The 22,067-nt window shown below is 46.4% G+C and overlaps 1 protein-coding gene across 1 annotated transcript; it reads left to right on the forward strand.

The window, feature by feature from the left end:
• Positions 1-270: 270 nt before the first annotated feature.
• LOC137153927 (actin-binding protein WASF3-like) lies at positions 271-20,724 on the forward strand. Its single transcript, XM_067549720.1, has 9 exons — positions 271-387; positions 1,216-1,375; positions 9,293-9,427; positions 12,819-12,972; positions 14,056-14,173; positions 15,650-15,825; positions 16,403-16,666; positions 19,195-19,586; positions 20,403-20,724. Exons 2-9 carry the CDS (start codon positions 1,243-1,245, stop codon positions 20,558-20,560), a joined length of 1,530 nt encoding a protein of 509 aa, XP_067405821.1. The 5' UTR covers positions 271-387; positions 1,216-1,242; the 3' UTR covers positions 20,561-20,724.
• The last annotated feature ends 1,343 nt before the right edge of the window (positions 20,725-22,067 follow it).

The following is a 22,067-nucleotide window of genomic DNA, read 5'->3' on the forward strand; positions in this document are numbered from 1 at the left end:
CTGATGGACAATAACCCAGTTTCGACGAGCAAAAGGGGGAGCGTTTGGATCTGAAACACACAGAACGATTGGGAATAACAGACACATAAAAATGCCTTTGAAGGCTTGATTTGTTGGGGCAGGGCAGAGCGGAGACTGGCGCCTTTATACTTGGATGAGCTGAATCGGTAAATCATGGGGCCCCCAAATTAAAAATAAAAACCAAAGAGCTTTGCACTCAGCTGGGAAGAATGGAATGACATGCAATGGCTGGCTCCAGTTTTGTCATTTTGGTTGGATAAGGCTCCCGTCAGAGGCTTTTCAAGAGTGGAGGATAGGAGGCTGGATGGCGATAAGATGTGGAGCCTTATATTGCTATGTCTCTGGTTTGGATCCAGCCTGGGTGAGGTAAGTGACAGGACATTCTAACCATTGGCAGACTGGTAGCTTATGTGAAAAGAATTGGCCAGGGGGAGGTGTTTCAGTCCAGCTCTTAGTACAGGTGACTCCACCAGTACTGCAGAGCAGCCTTGTTATTAACCTCACCTGAGAGGTGGAGAATTGAATGGGCCAGGGTGTCTTGTGGATCTCCCCCCCCTCTAGAAGTGGCCCATCTGAGGCACTATTGGCAGGCTGGGCGGGGGGGAGGAGGGGCAGAGGAGGGGGCTGGGGGAGTTTGCACTGCTGCTGTCTGCACTGAGCCTGTCCTTGGAGAGAGACGAGCAGCCTCTAAGACTGTCAATCTGGCCTCTGTCACGAGTGCCAACCCTGTTTAAAAACGTAGACTGTTACCAGAGGGAAACCTTCCCTGTGTGTGTGTGCGTGTGCGCGTGGATGCTGTGGTGTTTGGGCACGTACATTTTCCACACGCATTGACTTGCAGGAGATGAAAGAGCCTCTTGCTCGGGAGGTTCTCAGCGAAGCGGTTGCTGTGTGCTACCGGCCAGCTGGATTTTATTTACACCCCGGCTGCCTAGAATACCGCGACTCGCAAAACGGGAGCCTTAAAAATCCATGGGAGGATGGAGGCCGGGCTGCCTGCATAGCAGGGCTTAGCCAGGCTAAACCGCATCTCAAGCAACCAAATGGCAGGGACCTATTTTAAGAACTCTGCTGGAGGCAGGTAAAGAAGAGACTCACATTTCCTTTGTTAAAAGGGCAGCTGCTGCAAGAATTCCCTATTTGGTTAGAGGTTTCCAGAAAAACTGATTTCTCTCCCTCTCTGCTTCATCCCAGGGAAAGCAGTGACAATTCCCCAGAAGGATGCCGCTGGTGAAGAGGAACATCGAACCTCGTCACCTGTGCCGTGGCGCTCTTCCCGATGGGGTGACCAGTGAGCTGGAATGTGTAACCAACAGCACCCTGGCGGCCATCATCAAGCAGCTGGGTAGCCTCAGTAAGTTGAAAACAGGAGGGCATGTACGGATCCTCTGTGGGGCTCTTATGCAGAGCTGCTGATTGTTCATCATCGGCAAAAATCACCACTTCTGAGCTTACCAGGCCAGAACTTCAGCTGGTGAGAGTTGGCTCCAGGTTTGTGAGTGTGAAATGCTCAGGGAGATTAGAAAGGCGACAAAAACAGGAAACTCAATAATAAGGGGGGGATTTCAGCTAACCCCATATTGACTGGGAACATGTCACCTCAGGATGGGATGCAGAGACAAAATTTCTAGACACCATTAATGACTGCTTGCCCTGGAACCCACAAAGAGAGAGGAGATTCTTGATTTCATCCTAACTGATGTAAAGGATCTGGTCCAAGAGGTGAATATAGCTGAACTGCTCAGTAATATCGACCATACTGTGATTAAATTTAACATCCTTATGAGGGAAGAAATACCACAGAAACCCAGCACAGTGGCGTTTAACTTCATGCCAATTTTTTAAAAAGGCTTTAGAGGCAATCTGGCAATTATAGGCAAGTAAGCCTAACTTTAGTACCAGGCAAATTGGTTGAAGCTATAGTAAAAAACAGAATTATCAGACACATAGATGAACATGATGTGTTGGGGAAGAATCAACATGGCTTTTGTAAAGGGAAATCATGCCTCACCAATCTATTAGAATTCTTTGAGGGGGACGACAAATTTGTGGACAAGGATGATCCAGTGGATATAGTGTACTTGGACTTTCAGAAAGCCTTTGACAAGGTCCCAAACCAAAGCCTCTTAAGCAAACTAAGCAGTCCTGGGATAAAAGAGAAGGTCCTGTCATGGATCAGTAACTGGTTAAAAGATAGGAAACAAAGAGTAGGAATAAATGGTCGGTTTTGACAGTGGTGAGAGATAAATAGCAGGGTCTCCAAAGGATCTGTACAGGAAGCAGTGCTGTTCAACATATTCATAAATTATCTGGAAAAAGGGGTGAAAAATGAGGTGGCAAAGTTTGCGAATGATACAAAATTATGCAAGATAATTAAGTTCAAAGCTGACTGCGAAAAGTTCCAAACGAATCTCACAAAACTGGGTGACTGGGCAATAAAATGGCAGATGAAATTCAATGTTGATAAACACAAAGTGATGCACATTGGAAAACATAATCCCAATTATACATACAAAATGATGGGGTCTAAATTAGCTGTTACGACTCAAGAAAGAGATCTCGGAAGCATCATGGATAGTTCTCTGAAAACATCTGCTCAATGTGCAGCAGCAGTCAAAAAAGCTAACAATGTTAGGCACCATTAGAAAGGAATAGATAATAGGAGAATAAATATAATGCCACTATATAAATCCATGGTACACCCACACCTTGAATACTGAATGCAATTCTGGTCACCCCATCTCAAAAAGGATATATTAGAATTGGAAAAAGTATGGAGAAGGTTAACAAAAATGATTAAGGATGTGGAACAGCTTCCATACAGGGAGAGATTAAAAAGACTGGGTCTGTTCATCTTAGAAAAGAAATGATTAAGGGAGAGAGATGACAGAGATCTATAAAATCATGAATAATGTGGAGAAATGACTAAGGAAATGTTACTTACCCCTTCACATAACACAAGAACCCGAGGTCACCCAATGAAATTAATAGCAGCTTTAAAACAAACATAAGAAAGTACTTCTTCATACAAACACACAGTCAGCCTGTGGAACTCATTGCCAGGGATGGTTGTAAAGGCCAAAAGTATGACTGGAATCAAAAAAGAATTAGAGAAGTTTGTGGAGGAGAGGTCCATCAATGGCTATTAGCCAGGGATGGTCACAGATGCAACTCTACGCCCTGGATGTCCCTCAACCTCCAACTTCCAGAAGCTGAGAGTGGATAACAGGATGGATCACTTGATAAATTGCCCTATTCTGTTTGTTTTCTCTGAAGCATCTGGCACTGGCCACTCTAGAAGACAGGATACTGGGGTAGATGGACTATTGTTCTAACCCAATATGGCCATTTTTATGTTCTTAAGAGCTACTCTGACTCACACCAGCTGAGGTTCTGGCCCACTGATTTTCCAGTTCCAGTTCCATGGAAGGCTCCAGATGGCTTCACTGGGAGTTGGATACGGCCCTTAGGAACAAAATAATTTTCCTTTTTATTTTTGTTAATCTTTTTGTTTTTTGTTTTTTTGCATAAAACACAATACAGACCACTGATAATTCAGTTAGAATAATTCAGTGAAAAGGAAAAGGAAATGTGTCCCTTTTGGGGCCAACCCAAAATTAGAGACATGGGGCCATTTCTAGGATACCATGGCCCTAGTACCTCCTGTGGCATGCATATGTAAAGACATTTTTAGAAGCTCTGTTACGTTATGTATTTGAGGTCTCTCCCATACTAGAATCTGGAAGATCAAAATTTGTAGTAAGCTCAAAAATCTTGCTCCTTTAAAAGGACACTGGTGAGCAATCTTAGATCCAAAATCCATTTTTTGTCTTTAAAAAAAAAGTTTTTTGAAAGCTAGTAAGAGCAGAAAAGTTTCCATGATTTTTAAAAATACTTAAAAAAAATCATGTTTAAAAGAAAAATAACTAAGAATAGGAAAGGCGCCTCTTTTTGGTTTTGAGCCATTGACATATTTTTGTATAAATTAAAATAAAGATCAAGGAATTGAAACTGCCTGGAAACAGAAAGTGAAATTAAACACTCTATTTTCATTGGGCAAGCTGGGTGAAGTGCAAAAAGTAGACAAACAGCACCAATGTTGAAGCATTCATTTGATATTTAAAAAACTTTTTGTTTTGATGGTCTAAGATTTTATCTGTAATGTGGATTTTTATATATATAGTGTCTCCGAACTTTTTTTAAAAAAAACCCAGGTTGTGGTTATTTTTATTATGATTGTATAAAATCAGGGAGGAAACCCACTGATCTGCAGGTGCTTGGATATTATTAAATAATATAAAGTAAATAATTTCTGGGTAATGAGCACAGCACACTTTTCTAAAAGGCTTTTAGTAGAAATCTGCATTGTTCCTCTATGAATTTCCAGCCAATTCCTCTTTGATTTCCCATGTAATTGATAGTCCTGCCTCTTTCTTCCAGCCAACAACAGACAGGGCTCATGGAAATGACATGGGCAGAGATGCTGATACTGGGCTTGATCATGCTCCTTTTAAATATAGTGGTAAAACTCCCCTTGACTTTAATACAAGCCAGAGCAGCCTGATGCAAAAGATGATGGGCCAGTTTCTGCTCTTATTTATATTGATGCAAATCAAGAGTAGCTCCACTGAGGTTAATGATGTGACCTGAATTTATATTGGTTTAACTGGGAGGAGCTCTTTCCTGCCACAAACATCCAATAAGTAAAGAAAATGAAAATGATTTGTTAAATTATAGATCCATGGTACGTTTGTGGGTTACGTCCACATTTAACTCTCCTGCATTAGGATAATGTGTGGGACAGGCCAGGGCAGGATGCTTACTATCCGTTCTCAAGGAGTTACTATGATATCTTTAGCAACTGAACTTTACTGCTAAACCAGTTCTCTGCACTCACTTGAAAACTCTGTTAACTGAGCCCACTGAGGAAAGGTGAATTATGTCTCAGCAAACATGCTGCCAGTGATACCCCCTTGCTTTAACCCAGGGGCTCTCAAACTGGGGGTCATGACCCCTCAGGGGGTTGCAAGGTTATTATGGGGGTGTCGTGAGCTGTCAGCCCCTGTGCATGCCAGTAAGAATGGCATGTCATGGGGGGTCATCACTTTTGGGCGGGGGGGGGGGGGAGGTCATCACAGCCTGAAATATTTTCAAAGGGGGTCCCAGCAAAAAAAGTTTGGGAACCTCTGCTTTAACCATATCCTTCCCTCAGGTCACATCCACACTGTCCATTCAATGACAGAAAAGCAATACCTTTGGCCGTGTTGTGGAGGGGGATTATTCTACAGTGTTCAGATGTGAACTAAGCTGAAATAAGTTTTTTATGGGAAAACAGTGTATTGTCGTTTCCTCAAAGAGGTTCATGGTGCTGAGATAAAAGTACAATATAGTTTTAAAAAATTCTGTCTGTGTAGCAGCACCTTTCATTATTGACACTAAGACATTCAAAAATAAGCATGTGCTTTGCACTGCTGATGCTGTTGCTTTCCTCTTTGCACTTCACTTAGCTCAACCCTGAAACTAGCTTAGTCGCTTTCATCCTCGATTTTAGCCATTTTCCTTCTGGTTCCCAGGCATTGGCTGGATGCATTTGTATTTGGGGTGTGCGTTGCTTCAGGGGAATATTTAACTCCAGTCATTTAAAAAATAAATCCAAACAAGGTTTTTTATTCAGAGCAGGTTTTGCTACCCCCCGTCCCCTGCCCTCACACCCTCAATATTATTGAAACTTAAATGGTGGAGTCTAAATTAAGTTGGAAGTGATTATTATGTACTATACTTGAAACACAGACTGAAGCATTAAATACACCTTTTGCTTCAGAAATGAACGTTAGTGAACAATCTGCATTGTCATCCATGAAGAGCTGTTTTCGCACTGTAGTGATTGCAGTTTTTTCACATGTATTTTTATTAATAGACCGTAGAAGTCCCAACTGAGATCAGGGCCCCATTGAGCTGGGCACTGTACAGGTGTGTAATAAGAGACGGTTCCTGCCCCTACGGAGTTTACGTTCTAAACAAACGAGATAGACAAAGCATGGGAGGGGAATGAGGTGTCACAGTGGGTCAGTAGCAGAGATCACAGCCCAGATCACACAGCAGGTCAGTAGCAGAGCTGAGAATAGAATCCAGGTTTCTTGATTCTAAATGACCCTAAATGCAGGAGCACTGTTGCCTTCTGCAGAGTGCGTTGACAGGGACCGTATATTTGAGGAGATTGGAAAGGGGATTTTGGGATCCTTTACCTCCACTGTCACAGGTTGAACTGGGCCCAGGTTGGTACTCACGCTGTTATCTTCCGATGGCTAATCCCTAACTGCTGCTGGATTAGCTTGGGGGTATCTTTGCAGTTCTTAGTATGTACACAGATTGTTAAAGGGTCTAATTCCCCTGACTTTTCCCAGAGGCAGTTTCAGCAGAGAAGCTGAGGAGAGAAAGGGATGTGGAGGATGAATCTGCCTCTTGTCTAAAGATGAACTTCCTTTGGGGCATCAGTGAGGGTGGCACAGGAAAACCTGCCCTGCTGTTACCCGTGCTGTGCTTATGGAGTGGATAACCAGAGCCCGGCTCTCTCCACACTGTCACTCTGGCTTCTTTCATCAGCACTAAATTCACTTTTATTTTTAAAAAACCCACACATTTTCTGAGCTTCTTAGAGCACAACAGTTGATAATAGTGGGTCACGTGAAGGGAAGGCCAGTGACCTCTCTTCCCAGCCAGAAGCCAGCATGACATGTTTTGGGGTTACATACATTGTCTTTTTGCTAGAGTGTTTTATTGGAGAGCTGTGTACTGTAGCTGTGTGAGACAAACAGACATGACCAGCAAAGCATCCAGGTTTTCTCCAAACTGGAACTAACATTGTGCGCGCGTGCGCACACACACACACACAAAATCCCCAGGCTCTACTCATCACAAAGTATGGAAATAAACAGGGCTTAAATTCTCACAGAGTATTTCCCGGAGCGCTAGCTCCAGGGAAGGTCCCGCAGGTTTGAAAATATTTACCAGAGCTCTGCTCCAGACAGCTCTGGCTGAATGTAAGCCCTGGAAGTGAAAAAAAAAAAAAAAATTAAACCAAGACTGGCTCAGCTGGTTTGCACTGGATCAGATCGGAAAGCTACAAAGCAGAGGTCCCTGTTATTGAAGAGATTCCATTTGCATGAAAAGCTCCTTCATCCTGAATCTGTGGGGATCTCTTGCTAGATGTAGTTACAGAAAACAGCTCAGACCTCTCATCCTAATGGCACCATATTTAAAGCCATATTATTTCTCAAAAAAGAGAGAGAGGGAGAGAGCAATCCAATCAAGTCTAGTGTACCAGGCAGGAGTTAATATGATTCTCACCTGCAGGTGTCAGTAGTGCCTTGATAAGCATTGTGGTACTTAGACCTTTCCCATGTTAAAAGCCTAACGTGGAAATGTGATGAATTGTCAAATAAGATAAGCAGCCTTAATTCAGAGTCTTTCCGCTGCATCAAAATGAATAGTGGATTTTTTCTTCTAAGCAGGAGATTCAGCCCTAATGCGGTTTTTGCTCATTCAAGATTGAATTCTTTCAGGACAGTTTAATTCAGATACATGTTTTATTAGGCTTCACATGGAGTGAGAACAATACAGCTCTTGGCAGTCCTAGAGGTCACGAACAGGCTGTTATAATCAACACACACACACACACACACACACCTGGATTTGGCTATACCAGTTCAGTCTGTATCTGATTCAATGGACAGAGCACAGGATGGGGACTCAGGAGCCCTCCCACTGATGTGCTGTGTGATTGTTGGTCAAACTGCTTCTTGCTCCAGTTTCCCCTCCCATCCTTTGTGTTGTCTATTTAGATTGCAAGCTCTGCAGGGGAGGGGTAGCCTCTGTGCTATGTGTGTGTGCAGTGCCTAGCGCAACAGAACCCTGATCATGCTTAGAGTCTCTAGATTTCCTGCTCCCTGGATGGCTCTTTTCCATCAAATGTGACTGCAAGATGCTGACTTGTCCCCAGTCCATGAAGGACCCACTGCCCATGCCCGGATGCTCTTCCCAGGCACCGTTTTATTTTCTAAACATAGGCAAAACACAAAAACAGTCTCTCAGCCCCCTGTGGACTACAGCTCCCAGAGGATTTTCCCCTTTGCCTCTCTCAGTGCCTCCTGTAGGATTCTTCCTGGCCCTTTTCACAGAGCACTGCCTCCCAGGGGACCCCTTTCCCCCAGCAGGTTCCCACTGCCTCTCCTCCCAGGGGACTCTGGCAGCCACAGCTGCCCTCCATTCCTTACTGACAGCCTGGCTCTTTATAGCCCCAGGTGCTGCCCCCATATCTTCAATAGCTAAACTGGGAGCTCCTGTTCTGGGTCCGGGAATCCAAACCTGCTTCATTTAAAGGGGCCAGCTGCCCCGGGACAGTGACAAAATGGCCATTTTCTGCTTTCAAAACCATGCAAAAATGTCCATTTGAAAGCCACTTACAAGGAGGGAGCCACAGAGAACACAACCACCTGCCAGCACTCCTGTGTGCATAGATAGTAACAAATCCATGGCCGTCCAAGATTTCCCAGTTGTCTCTGTGCTGCTCACTATGGCCACTGAGACCTTCACGGAAATAGCAGGTGATAGAAGCAAGGTGCTGCTGGTTCAAAAGCAGAATTCTCCCTTGAGCTCCAGGAGAAGGTCTCCTCCGCGGACAGCAGTCTGCAGCCTATGGCACGCAGCAGAAGGCTGTGCTGTACACAACACACAAGCTCATTACAATGTAAACACTTGATCCACTTGGCCAGTTCTACAGTTTAGATGTGAAAATGACAGGGGCAGGGCTGATCAGTTACAAGGAAATCATTCCCATCAGACGTACTGATGTCTTGCGTTATCACTTGCTTTGGCTGCCAAAGGGGAAGCTTGTACTGCACGCACAAAATACCAAAAGCTTCTTGCAAACGAGAAGGCCTGTAGCAGCTGGGTGTGAGGATTGGAGTCTTGCATTCCCATCTTTCAACCGTCGCCCAGGGCCCCTGCCTCCCCCCGAGGAATGCACTGCACACGCTTGTGGCTAGTTTGTGCAAACCGAAGGCTCAACAGATCTGGGGAAAGAATGGCTGGGGATGCAAACTAGTGTCATGGAAAGCAAATGGGAAGGCCAGGCATACACTAGCTATGCTTGTCTTTTGTAGGAGTCCCCATGGGAAAGTCCTTTCATTTATCTCTGCCTCTCTGTATAACTAACTCGTCCATCTCTCTATTGACCTGCCATGTACACCTCCTTCCCCTTTTGTTCTTTAAGGCAGACATGCTGAAGACATATTTGGAGAACTGTTCAATGAAGCCAATAGTTTCTATATGCGGATGAACTCTCTACAGGAGAGGGTGGATCTTTTGGTGATCAAGGTCACTCAGTTGGACTCGACTGTGGAAGAAGGTAAGATGGGGCTGGCCAGCAGGAATTGTCTTTGTTCATCTCTTTGGCTGTAGAATGTGGAGGTTGTAGTTGGAAGGAATTTTGATTGTAACTTTGCTCTACTAAGATTTTACTAAAATTTGGCCCACTCCTTTCTCTCGCTCTCTCACGGAGAGTCATTCCAAAGGATCAGAGGTCTGTATCAAATTGCTCGCCTGGAGGTCATTTTAAAAAATCCATCATTCTGATTTCTGATGAGCCTGCGAATGCCACAAACAGCCAGGTTTAGAGCCTGTTTTGAGTGCAGAAGTTCATCATTTCTCAACACTGACCAAACAACTCTGAGAGGTGTAGAGTCATGGAAATGGCTCTGTGCCACCCCAGCTCGGAGGAACGTAACAATTTCCATACCATGCCAGTGCGCTGCCTAGGCTGGTAGCTTGTCACCAACAGCAGCCAGGGCCAGATGCTTGAGAAGAAGATGCAAGAAACCCTACAGAAGTCAGCGATGCACTAAAGAGCTTCCAGGGAAAGTGTCTTCCTAACCCCCGTGGTTGGAGACCAGCGAATGCCGTAAAGCAGAAGGATTTGTAGCCTTTCCTAAACTCCTTTGTTTTAAACCCTTGCACTTCTAACCCTGGTCAGCAAAACTCACAGCACTTTAGCTATTCTCAGCTGCCGAACAGCTCCTTGGGGCTATGGCATGGTGCATCAGGACCGTGGTATTCTCTGGCCCCTTCAAGTTACCGGAGTGTAAGCGGTAACAGGATTTGGCCTCCAGCATTGAATGCTGAATTCAGCTGGCTGGAAATCATTCTGGGGGCTGTGCTTTTGCAGCACACGTCCTTCCCTTGGAAATGTTGCGGTGGGTTTCTTTAAGAAGATCTTCCCGGTGCTGGCTCAGAGGTAGCCCTGTGTAATGCCACAGTTGCTATGGTGATTGGTTCATTGAATCCCTGAAATGCAGGTAACTTGTCAGTAACATGTCACTGTTCCACATGGGCAGCCTGAGGTGTCTGCTGATGCTTCTGTGAACCTCTCATCACCCGGGATCACAGCGGCTACCCATCCGGACAAGGAGAATTGGACAGTCTGTCAGTGTTGTTTCTTAGCCCCTGCAGACAGAAGGCGGCACTTCTTCCCTTCCAGGCCACCCCTCCCCTTTCTGTGGCTGCCTTGGCAGCCTGCCTCGCAAAATGTGTTAAGAGAAAATACTACAGGCAAACATATGAACAGTGACCTTGTGTGGGAGCAGAGAGAACACACACAATTATTTGATCAGGTGACTGCATGAGATTAGCCTGAGAGAGCAGCAGAGGATGGAGGGGAAGCAGGAAACCTGCCTAAATAATAAATATGACTGATGGACAGACAGATGTATGAAGAAGTGCTTCAAACATCCCAGTGGAGGCTAGAGACATGGGGATCTATATACTGAAGTACAGGCAACAGACACTGGCACATAGGTACATGCATGTGGGACCTTGTAACACATAAGGAGCCTTTCTCCTGCTAAACAAATGCTTAACGTGTCTGCAGACTAGAGCTGGAAGGAAAATGGTTTTCCCATCTAAGGAAAATTTATGAGATACTGAAAAAATGTCCTACCTCAAATCAGGGCAAGAAATCATTCTCAAAAATGTTTACAGACTGAAAATCCTCCCAAAAAACTTTTGGCTCCAGTTAATCAAAACGTTTCACTGTGACAAATTTAAAACATTTTCCCCACAAATTTGTTTTGAGTTTTTTTATGTTGAAACCAACCCTTTCCTGCGAAAATGTCTGGGTTGATGAATCGACATGATCTTCTGACTTTAAAAAATGTCACTGAAAAATGCCTGCCCAGTGCTGTTGCAGACACACTTAGCCTGGCTGTAGAGAGGATTCAGTCGCTATAGGTTGCTGCCCACTAAACAGGCTAGGAGACAGCCATGTCTGTGCTGGGCTGTTTGATGTGGCCACTTGGCGTGAAAACTGGGGAGAGGGAGGAGAATGGCAAATGCTATTGGGTCCACAAAGCCAGAGTCCCTGCAAATAGCCGAGAGGGTCCAGGGCAATCTTCCTTACGAGGCACTAGGAGTTGGAGATGAACCACAAGCCATCAAGGCTAACCTGGATCTGGATCAGAATTTGCACAAAGAGTCAGGGTGCTCGGATCTGGGGGATGATTCACGCACATCTCTAATAAGAATTGGCCAAGAATTCAAGACAGCTTGTTTGCAGATAGTGCCGAGTAGGCAGTACAGCTGTTTGTGAAGGTACACACTGCACATGTACCACTGTTCCATGCAAAGGGCACTTAACCAGGGTCGAGAATCAGACCCAGTAAATTTGCATGTGTATCTGACAGATGCTGGCATGCTGCCTCCATTAGGTAGTTGGTCTTTCCTTGGACGTCTAGCCTCTGTAACATCCAGTGCTTTCATACGTCTTACACTGACATGGGGCATTTCTGCTTGTGCTTGCCTGACCCAGATGCTGCCACAAGTAAACCTTCACCGAATGTAGGTCTCTTTCAATTCAGTGATTAAAACATGCCCACTTCCTATCAAAGAAGGGAAGCCTGTCAGCGTATGACTGTGTGCAGTCTCAGAGTGGTTCCTTTCGGCTGGCAAATTGCTGCTTTCCATCCGGTGGGCGCGCCTGCAGCATGACTCGCAGTGGAGTTGGCGTCTCAGGCAGTGAGCAGGAAAGCTTTTGACAGCTCAGGTGGCTGTACTGGAGGCTGGATTTCTGCCTCCCGCCCTCCCTGCACACAGCTCTGCCTCTTGTGCCCACATGCAGGAGATGCCGTGGCAAATGTTCGCCGATCACAGGGCTGGATGGATTGTCACTGATTGTGGGAGAAATGCCATCAATTCTGCCTGATGCCTTCAGAGAGGCCTTTGTTTTAATAGTGAAATAACACAGAGGTGCAAATATTAATGGCTAGGCACCATTAGCATCCAAAGTGACCTGGGATGAGTCTCTAGCCTGCACAAATAGTCTGATATTGAACACAAACCAGCCTTTTAGTCTAGATTATCAAAGTCTGGCTAATGTTTGAACAACTGTAAAGATACATGCTGGTATGTATATATGGAACGGTAAATGCTGGTATATGTATGGATATATATGTGCTGGTATTCATGTATGTAAAGGTACATGCTGGGTATCGGGTGAGGCTGGCAGGCATGCAGCATGAGTACTGGGCACAGGGGGAAACGGCAAGCATGCAGTGTGAGTGTTAGGGTTGTAGTGCTCCAATGCGAGGGCAGAGTGCGAATGGTGAATGTGCATTGTGAGTGCAGGGGGCAGAGAGCAAAGGCCAGGCACACTGCCCAGCGCTGGGTGGAAGCTGTAGGAGTTGTGGTGAGAATACTAATAGAAGCAGGCCCTCAGCCTTTCCCCTCGTCCATTCTTGTGCTCACAGTTTCACTGCAAGACATCAACATGCGGAAAGCATTCAAGAGCTCAACTGTGCAGAACCAGCAGGTGGTGTCTCGGAACTCCATCCCTAACCCTGTGATGGAGATGTACCAACGCTGTGACAAGCCGCCACCACTCAACATCCTCACGGCATACAGGTAGGGCACAGGGGGCCGGGACTGAGCAACGTACCTCATATCCATGGTGGGACTGTTCAATATAGACCGAAAAATCCTACACCAAGCCAGCCCTATTTTGAAAGGACGACCCACTTCTGCTCAGCCTTACACCAGTTTTACCTGAATGTGACGCCATTGCCTTTAGTGGTGTCACTCCTGATTTACACCAGCGTAAGCTAGATCAGGATCAGGCCCTTATACCTACATCTGTACACTGTGTTCATGCTGCTGTCTGGGACTTCCACTGGAAGTCCATTGGTGCCCTTGTCCTAAGTTGCTGTGATGGAGTCACCCTGAGGTCACGGTTGCTTCTAGTGGTGTTACTGGGTGGTTACAGGCGAGGATCAATGTGTGGCTTGGTGATGGCTCAGTAAATGATGCTCTTTTCTCAGCTATTGAGCTGTCTCAGCATTGCTGCTACACTGATCACCTCTCATACAAGGCAACTGAACCACCCATGGTTTATTTAATACAGATAATAATATGCTATGCTTGCAGAGGGCAGCTCATCCAATGGTAAATGTGAGGAAGCATCACTGATCACTAACAGGTTGAAGCTAAATATGGCCAGGTCAACCAAAAAGGCAGGAACCCAATCCCCCTTCATGTATCTCTGGGGGGCAGGAGGGTATGGTAAACTGTGGGGGCTTCTTTGAAAAGTTAGAGGGTCTCCTGGAATTCTATCTCAGCCTGCATGTCAAACATGCCTTAATAAACCCCTGACTTTGAAGCCAATAGTATTTATCAGTTACTTCGGAGTGTCCTCTGTGCAAAACCCTTAATGGTCGACACTGTAGTGAGAGGGAAATGGAAGGAGAGTGTGATAGGGGATGGGAACATGCATGGGAGGGTGGACCAGTGAGAGGGATGGAAGGAGGCAGCTAGAGAGAAGGGAACAGGCTGAAGCAAAGAGGTGTCTCACCAGGGCTCGCTGGGGTTCATGTCCCAAATGCTGAGCTCACTAACGTGCCTTTATTTTGCGCCATTCAATTATTGACAATATTTCATCCTGTTGCTGAGAATTTCCTCCACCCCTCCCCAAATCTGCTGTGATAATTTCAGAGACGACAAGAAAGACGGCCTCAAATTCTACACCGACCCTTCATATTTCTTCAACTTGTGGAAGGAGAAGATGCTGCAGGCGACTGAGGATAAGAGAAAGGAGAAACGCAGGCAGAAGGTAAAGGTGTCAAAGGAACTCCAAACCAGGCCTAAGATGAGGCTGACCTGGACTTAGTTTGATAGGCTGATATTGTCTGGTTATAGTGTCCTTCTGAAACGGGTACAGTATCTCTCTCTCTGTCGTTTCTAAAGTGTCTCTCGCGGTCCTATCTACTGTCCTCATAAACACATGTCCAGTCAGTGTCACTCAGGAGAGGGTCACTTCTGAAGGAGACGTGCTAGGTTCCCACCTAACACCTTAGCAGGCTGCTTCTGCAGCACTCATACCTCTTGACAGCCCTAGGAACCTGGGAGGGAGCCTGGGTTTTCGTTCCCCATGTGTGCTAATCAGCAGGGGGCAGGTTTTTACATTCAGGAAACATACAGGTCCCTTTGTGTCCAGACTGGCAATAAAAGGATCATGTGACAGTCTGGTGTCAGTGACTTTCTGGTTTGTTGCTTGCTGTTGTTTAGGGAGTCATGTGACATTGAAATCTATGGAAAACAAATCCCGCTTGGATATTTTTGACAGTATGCTACCTTGACTGAAGTCTGCTACATCCCCCTAGCTATGAGGCACGCAAGGGATTGGCCTCTGAGAACAAAAATATAAAGGAAATCTGGGGTTTCAGTGGTAGGTAAAGGATCCCGCATTGCTTTTCTTTTTAAAGAGCCGAGGGACAGAAAAGCAGGAAAATGGAAACAAGTCCTGCACATGGTCAGAGAACGTGTTTAAGGACTCGGTGGAAGAGAAACAGGCGTATCTCATAAGCACCAGTGGATGCTGCTGGACCGTGTCTTGTTGTCCTGTTTGCTTTGGCTAATGCCTGTGTCTGATGGCAGTTGTAAGAGCAATTGTGTGTAGGAATGGCCCATTGGAGTCCAGAGGCTCACATTGGCTAGGCAACAAAGGGCTTGTGGGATGAGCTTGTGATTCCCCCTGACACTGTCACCTCCAGCAAGCGTGATTGTGGACTTGGATTTCCATGCTCCGCTCTCTGGCTTGTCAGTAGCTTGGCTCAGGCTTCCCAATCTATATGGAAATCATGTGGAAAGTCTCTGGAATGTATCGAGACCAATGATTCCATCCCAGCTTTCACAGTTAGCTGCCCCAGTTTCGAAGGTGAAGGCACTGGCTGTCTCAGCCATTGCACATGCTCTGGGCTGCCCCACAACCAGCCCTGTGGTTGTGATTGGGGTTTAGATCAGCACAACCTTATTGCATCACTGAATGGAAAGCAGGCAGTGGTGGTGCACCAGGACTCGTCACTACGGGAGGGAAAGGGAGCGTGGAGGGGCGTCCGAGTAGCTGGGACCCATGATCTAAAATAATATGTCCTGAGAATTCCCGTATTGTTTGGTATCACTGTTACCCTTCTACACATACCCTGAAAACCCTATTTGAAGTCTAGCTCACACAAACATTGTGCTGTGTACAGTCAGCAGGCAACCAGCCTGCAGTCATGCTAACAGGACAGTGCTTATCTGCTTCTAGGAGCAGCGGTTAGTAGAAGATTCTACCCGGGAGGTGAAGAAAGTGAGAAAAGCCCGTAACCGGCGCCTGGAATGGAACATGATGGCATATGATAAAGAATTCCGACCCGATAACAGGTTCTCACCATCCCCATATCACATGGCCTCATCGGAAGGATCACTGTCCCCAGACAATAGGCAGGTTTTCTGTATTACACGCTTAGCTCGTTGTTTTTCTTTGCTTCTCTTCACCATTCTCTTTTCTTTTCGATTTTCTGGGTGAATTGGTTCCTTATGACAGTGAAGGACTCTGAGGGCTGGCTAGGAAGCAGGTGCAGGGAAGGCAGGCATTGTACAAACAACTCCCCCAGCTCACTGCTTAGCACATGCACCTCTGTTCCCATGTGCAACACCCCTGCTAGGTTGGTTCTGCACCTGCCAAATCATGTCTAATTCTGCAGTAGTGTTGCAATCCCTGTGTGGAGCTGAGATGAGACCAGAACATTTTCATTTGGAACCTAAGCTAGGATATCAACCCAGATCTGCAATGCTGAAAGGCCAGTTCATTAGCCTGCAATGCTACTGCTGCCTCCCTCCCCTCTGCTTGCACCACTGTCTTGCATGTGTGTATTTTGTTGGCTATGCATCAGGTCTCCCCATGTCGATGCCTTGATCCCAGATGCCAATAGGTGCCATCAGACTCCTGTCCTCACCTCACCGTCCCTTTATGCCCTCCATACAGGAATACAACCTTTGGTATTTTTGTGTGCAATAGATCTTATGCATCAGATGCAGCTGATCATTCATACCCGGCCAGTCCTAACCACCCTGCACAGCAGATATTAGCTCCAGCTTCACATCTGACAACAGACAACAAAGAGATCATCCTGGTCACTAACCAGGCCCAGGAACATGTCTACAGGCCCTCAGCGGCAGGAAGCCGTCAGAACAGTCTCAACCGAGTCCAACAGCCCCATGTGCCGCAGCTTCCAGAGACTATATTGAATGGACCAAGACCTCAGATCGTCAAGGAGTATGGGTATGGATTTCCACCTGCTTTCCTTCATCCAGAGACCTGTTTTTCCCTTTAAAGTGTGTTTACTGCTTTGGAAAGGTGCCAAGTTGACAGCCAGGGAAAGTGAGGCCCTCTGTCCACAGAACAAGCACAAGATAGGCAGCAGCTGTCCCACAGACGGTCCCTCTGTAAGTGCGCCTGGCCATTCATGAGGTGAACGATGGTAGTTCAGTCTCCATGGCCCATTCAGTCCTTTTGTCCTGTGATCAGACTGCCAACAAAAACATCAGTTGGTGCCATCTGTGAGGGCGCTTTGTGAGAGGTCAACACCTGTCTATCAGGACCTGCACTCAGAAAACACCGTCTCCTTTCACATCATGCCACAGCTCCAATGGTGGTGACTTTAGTCCAGTACAAAACTGGCCCAAATTCAAAGCAGTAGCCTCGATGTGTAAATATCCCTGTCTTATTCCCAGTTCTCTGACTCACCCAGTCCTTCCCCTTGCAGTGAGTGTTGTCCAAATGTTACTAGCCTTTATTATCATCCAAAGATAAACCGATGCAAAAAAAATCATATACAATCTCAGATTCCGCCCTCTGTCACACCTCGTGGAACCCACACAGAGTTATATTAGAGGGCAGAATTTGGCCAGTGATGGTCTCTGCTAATTAGAAGGGAGTAGGACGAGGGGAAATCTTTTGTTCAGAACCTCGGACAGCTTCCTGTGAGCGCTTGGCTTGGGAAGACATTACCTCTTCTGCAAGCATTCTCTTTCTCTTTTTCAATGCACTTCAAGTTCACAATCCTATGATTACATCAGAGTCACGGGCAAAACAAAGGATTTAAAAAATAATTCAGCACATTCATTTGAGATAGGCCCTTAAAGGGGCCATTCGGACTCTAAATTCAATTCTCTCCCTCTCTCTCTCTCTGGGTGTGTCTGCACTGCAATAAAAGACCCACGGCATGGCCACAGCTGGCCTGGGTGAGCTGACTTGGGCTGGCAGAGCTCAAGCTGCAGGGCTAAAAATTGCAGTGTAGATGTTTGGGTTTGGGCTGGAGCCCAGGGTCTGAGACCTTGCGAGACCCTAGCCCAGACCTGAACATCTACATTGCTATTTTTAGCCTTCCAGCCAGAGCCCCACAAGCCCAAGTCAGCTGACCCAGGCACTGAGGCTCAGTGTCGAGGGTTTTTATTGCAGTGTAGACGGGCCTGCTCTCTCTGCCTGGACAGTTTCACCTTCAAATAAAATGATTTCAGACTTCAAAGATCATTATGCAAAGTCTATCCTGAGCCTAACAGGACCCTGCAGATTGTCACGCTGCTTCTTCTAATTCAGGGTCAGTCTGAGCATCTAAATGTGTCCAATGCCAGAGGCTCCAGGGGAAGGTGTGATCTCCCCTGGACCTTCACGACATGAACCTAATTGCACAATGCTATGCAACAGGAGGGAGATTTCATCTCGACTGCAGCGGTCATTGCATGATTGCTGGCCCTTTTAACTTTGACCCACCTGCAGTTCCTGGTATGAGACCAGGAGTTAACTGGCTTTTCTGAACATGTCTGAAGAGTCTCCCTGCAGCTATGTGACCTGCCCCTTTGGCATTGCACAAGGCAAAGACATTTCCCAAACAATAACTGGACAATTTTTTCCCCTTTGGGTGGAGCACGGATATGGCAGAGGCTGTGGAGCCCTGTCACAGCAGTTCCCATAAGGCTGCACAATGGAGTGATTTAAGATTCAGCCATATCTCTGTATTCCCCTTACTTTCTGTGTTTTTAAATGATCAGTCACTCAGTATGATTTCATTATGGCCTTTCAAGATGAAATACAGAACATGTGTCCCCTGACTAGAGGGAACATAGCCTTCCAAGCAATCTGAGGCCACGTTCACCAGCATCTTAACTCTCCTTCAAGATTTACAAACCTCCCCCCACCACAGCTTTGTCTTACACCCTCCTTCAGTTGTCGTCCTGCCCCTACCTCTCAGCATGTAAATCTCACTTGTTTTACACACTCATTGAATGGCAAACTGGTGCAAGGTACTGACGCCCATTGGCTAATCAACTTCCGTGGTCTAGAGACGTCCTTGGCGGTTACACCTGCTTGAACATGGCCTGGAGTTGGTCTGGTATACCTGCTTGCAAGGACTGAGTTCCCTGTCGTTTTTTGTGTTTGTGTCTTTCAGGTGACTCCTTAGAAAATGAGATCCTGTCTGCTTTTGTTACCAGAGCGCGTTTTTCTGAATAGATAAGAATCATTTCAAATGCAGCCACTGCTGGGGTGGAACTGTTTACCAGCACACAGCTGTGCTATGCAATAGTTTAGGACTGGCAGTGGAGATGAATGCCATGTTATTTTAAACTGTAGGGGGGATTGAGTATGTGCACTTTCCCTAAGCTGGAATTGAGCTGGGATGTTTTGGTGGTTGCCACTAGGTGACCATGAGTGGAGGGTCCTGGACTTTATGTTTCATGTGTGTTGTTTCTTTAGCAAGAATAATTTCTGTGATTGCTGTTGATTTGTTTTCTATCCTTTCATTGTTGCAGTCCCCAGCAGATGCCGATGGCAGAATACTTCGTGCCACCTGCTCCTCCGCCCCCTCCCCCTGTGATACCCTCTGCTCAGACAGCCTTCGACAGCCCCATCTCAGCGCCTCCCGCAATGGTGCCCAGCGCTGCAACCCCCATGGCTCACTCGTCATATGCACCTTCCCCGCCTCCGGCTCCGCCCTGCCCATATTCCACTTCTCCCCCTCAGACTGGCCCCCTGGGGCCCCCTGTTGCACCTCCCCCGCCTCCCCCAGGTCCTCCAACGGTCACTGCCTCGCCGGCTCACTCAGCGTCATCCCCTGTGGTGGCGGTTGAACCTCGGAAACCCCAGATCCCTCTGATACCAATGAGCGATGCCAGGAGCGACCTGCTTGCTGCAATTCGTAGGGGTGAGTTACAACCTGGGATGCCGGCGCTGTCCGGCAGTGGGGGTGAAGGAGACGCAGTTCAGTGGAGATAGAGAGAGGACGACACATTGAGGATTCCAGCCGACGCAGACGCACATTAGAGGCCTGATTCAAAGCCCGCTGAAGTCGGGGCAAAGTCTCCCACTGATTTCAGGGGGCCTGGGAAGAAGATTTTGTTGGTGCTGTGCATGCATTTGAAAGGTGTAAACACTAAGGAGAAAGGAATTATTTAAGGGGGGGTAGAAGTAGGAGAGATGGGAGGAAACTGAGCAAAGGAACATTCAGTCTGAATATCAGGGGGAAAAATACTCCAGGCACTGAAGTCCCGTTTCCCAGGGGAAGTGGTGGAAGTCCCATCATTTGGGATGTTTAAAACCAGACTGCACAGAGTACTAGCAAATGCCCAGTCGGGAATAAGCTTGCACTAGGCACCGTGGAGATAGTGGTGGAAAACATGATCTAATATGTCTTTTCCTTCTCCATTTTCTGCTAACTGTGCTGGGTTGAAGAACAAGAGGGAGGAGGCTGTGGTTGTGCAATCCCGTGTGGCCCACTGCTGGGTGGGTGGGTGTTTTACAAGTCCTCCTCTGTGCCAGTCCATTCAGGATGTGAGTCAGCTACAGCATCAGCTAGGGAGTTTTAACTCAAGCTATAGAAGCTGATGCTTTTAGTTCTGAAGGTCCCTGATTCAGTCCTGGGCGTGTTGGCCAATGTGGTGGCCATCACACATGTTCACATAGACAATGGGGGTAAGTTGCTCTTGCTGACTCTGAAGATTTCCCTTCCTCTCTAACGCAGGAATTCAACTCCGGAAAGTCCAGGAACAGTGGGAGCAGGAGGCGAAGAAGGAACCGGTTGGCAATGATGTAGCCACTATCCTGTCCCGCAGGATTGCAGTGGAGTACAGCGAATCCGACGATGACTCAGAACTGGACGACAACGAGTGGTCAGATTAAGAGAGCTCAGAATGCTGTGCTGGCGTGTACTCCCCCTTTTCTACATGCCGCTTGTCCACAAGCAGGTGTGTACGGCTGGGTTTCCCTGAAAATGAAGGCTGGCTGTCGTCAGCAGTTAGTGTGACTTATTCAGGAGCTTTGCTTTTACACCACGTTGCATTGTTGAAAAAAATTATGGTAGTGTTGTCAGTGGAGAGTGCACATTGGTGGAACATGCTTTAAAAGCAGCAATAACAGAAATCTGCCCAGACTATCTCCAGGTGTGACTATGACACTTTAATAATGCTGAGAACACAATGGGGCCAGGATCAATGGAGTGACTCTGGATTTACACCAGGGTGACAGCAATCAGAAGCTGGCCCCATACATGTGTTTTCAGGGAAACAAAACCGCAGAGACAGCGCTGCTTATTTGGCCCGATGTTAATTTTATAATGAAAAGCTCCTGGAAAAGAATCCTGTTCCCATAGCAAATACAACCACATGGTTGTAGGTGTCTAGAGACCACACTTCACTTGTTCGTATTTGACCCATATGAACCACAGAAAAGCTCTGTTCGTTGCCCTTAAAGTTACATGCAGAAAGAGTCTGTTTTTCCTTTGAACAAAGTAATGTCGTTAGCTTTGCTTCGTGACAGTCATAAAGGAGAGTTCACTTCTGCCTCCCAGTTTCACTTTTAAGAGCAGTTCATAGGAAGGCACAGATGTTTGTGGCATGGTTATATTTCCATCTCTGCACTCAGATTCCCTGGAGAAGAGCATGAAAGGAAAATTTAGTATGAACCCACTGTTCTTTTGCTGTCGACAAAAACACAAAGCACTTTTTACTGCTTACAAAGATGTAAAGTCAGTTAAAAGAGAAAAGAACCTCGTAATAGATTTCAGTTGTCTAAGGAAGATTCTGAAGGCTTAGAAATAATTGGCTGACAGCGCTGTCCTACTGCTGTATCACCTTATTAGTATTACGATTTGAAATAAAATTAATCAGGCTAAATATGGCTCTCAACTGCACCTAAGCAACCTCATTGAAGTTAATAGGGAGCAATATTTGTCCCTGTGGGTTGAATTTTGATTTTCAGTTTCTAGTAACTGAGAATCTCCTTGTACAATTCAGGTTAATTCAGTCTTATTACCGAAATGGTTACTGAGGGAACAATTCTTCCACTTTTACTCGGGCTGAAGAGTACCGTACTCCATGAGCAGTCGTACTGGGCCGGGGTGGAGTACAGCAAACCTGACACTGACTCTGAATTGGGGCATAATGAGTAAGACTGGCAGGACTGGGCCCTGAGTTAAGGTGCTGAAAACAGCAGTGAATGCTATTTGGTTTGTTCATCAAAATGGAAACTGATGCATAAAAGCATTTTCAGATAGATGCTAAGGGAGAAGTCATGGGAATCCAAAAGGATCCTATTGAAAACCCACAGTCAGTTCTGAGAACTGCAATAGAACAGGAAATGGATTCTGCCCAATAGAAAACTGGCCAGTGGCAGCCTTGAGCTTGTATGA

This window comes from Emydura macquarii, unplaced genomic scaffold, assembly GCF_026122565.2.
Source record: "Emydura macquarii macquarii isolate MOO-44397 ecotype Brisbane River unplaced genomic scaffold, CSIRO-AGI_Emac_v2 contig_1253, whole genome shotgun sequence".
Taxonomy (NCBI): Eukaryota; Metazoa; Chordata; order Testudines; family Chelidae; genus Emydura; species Emydura macquarii.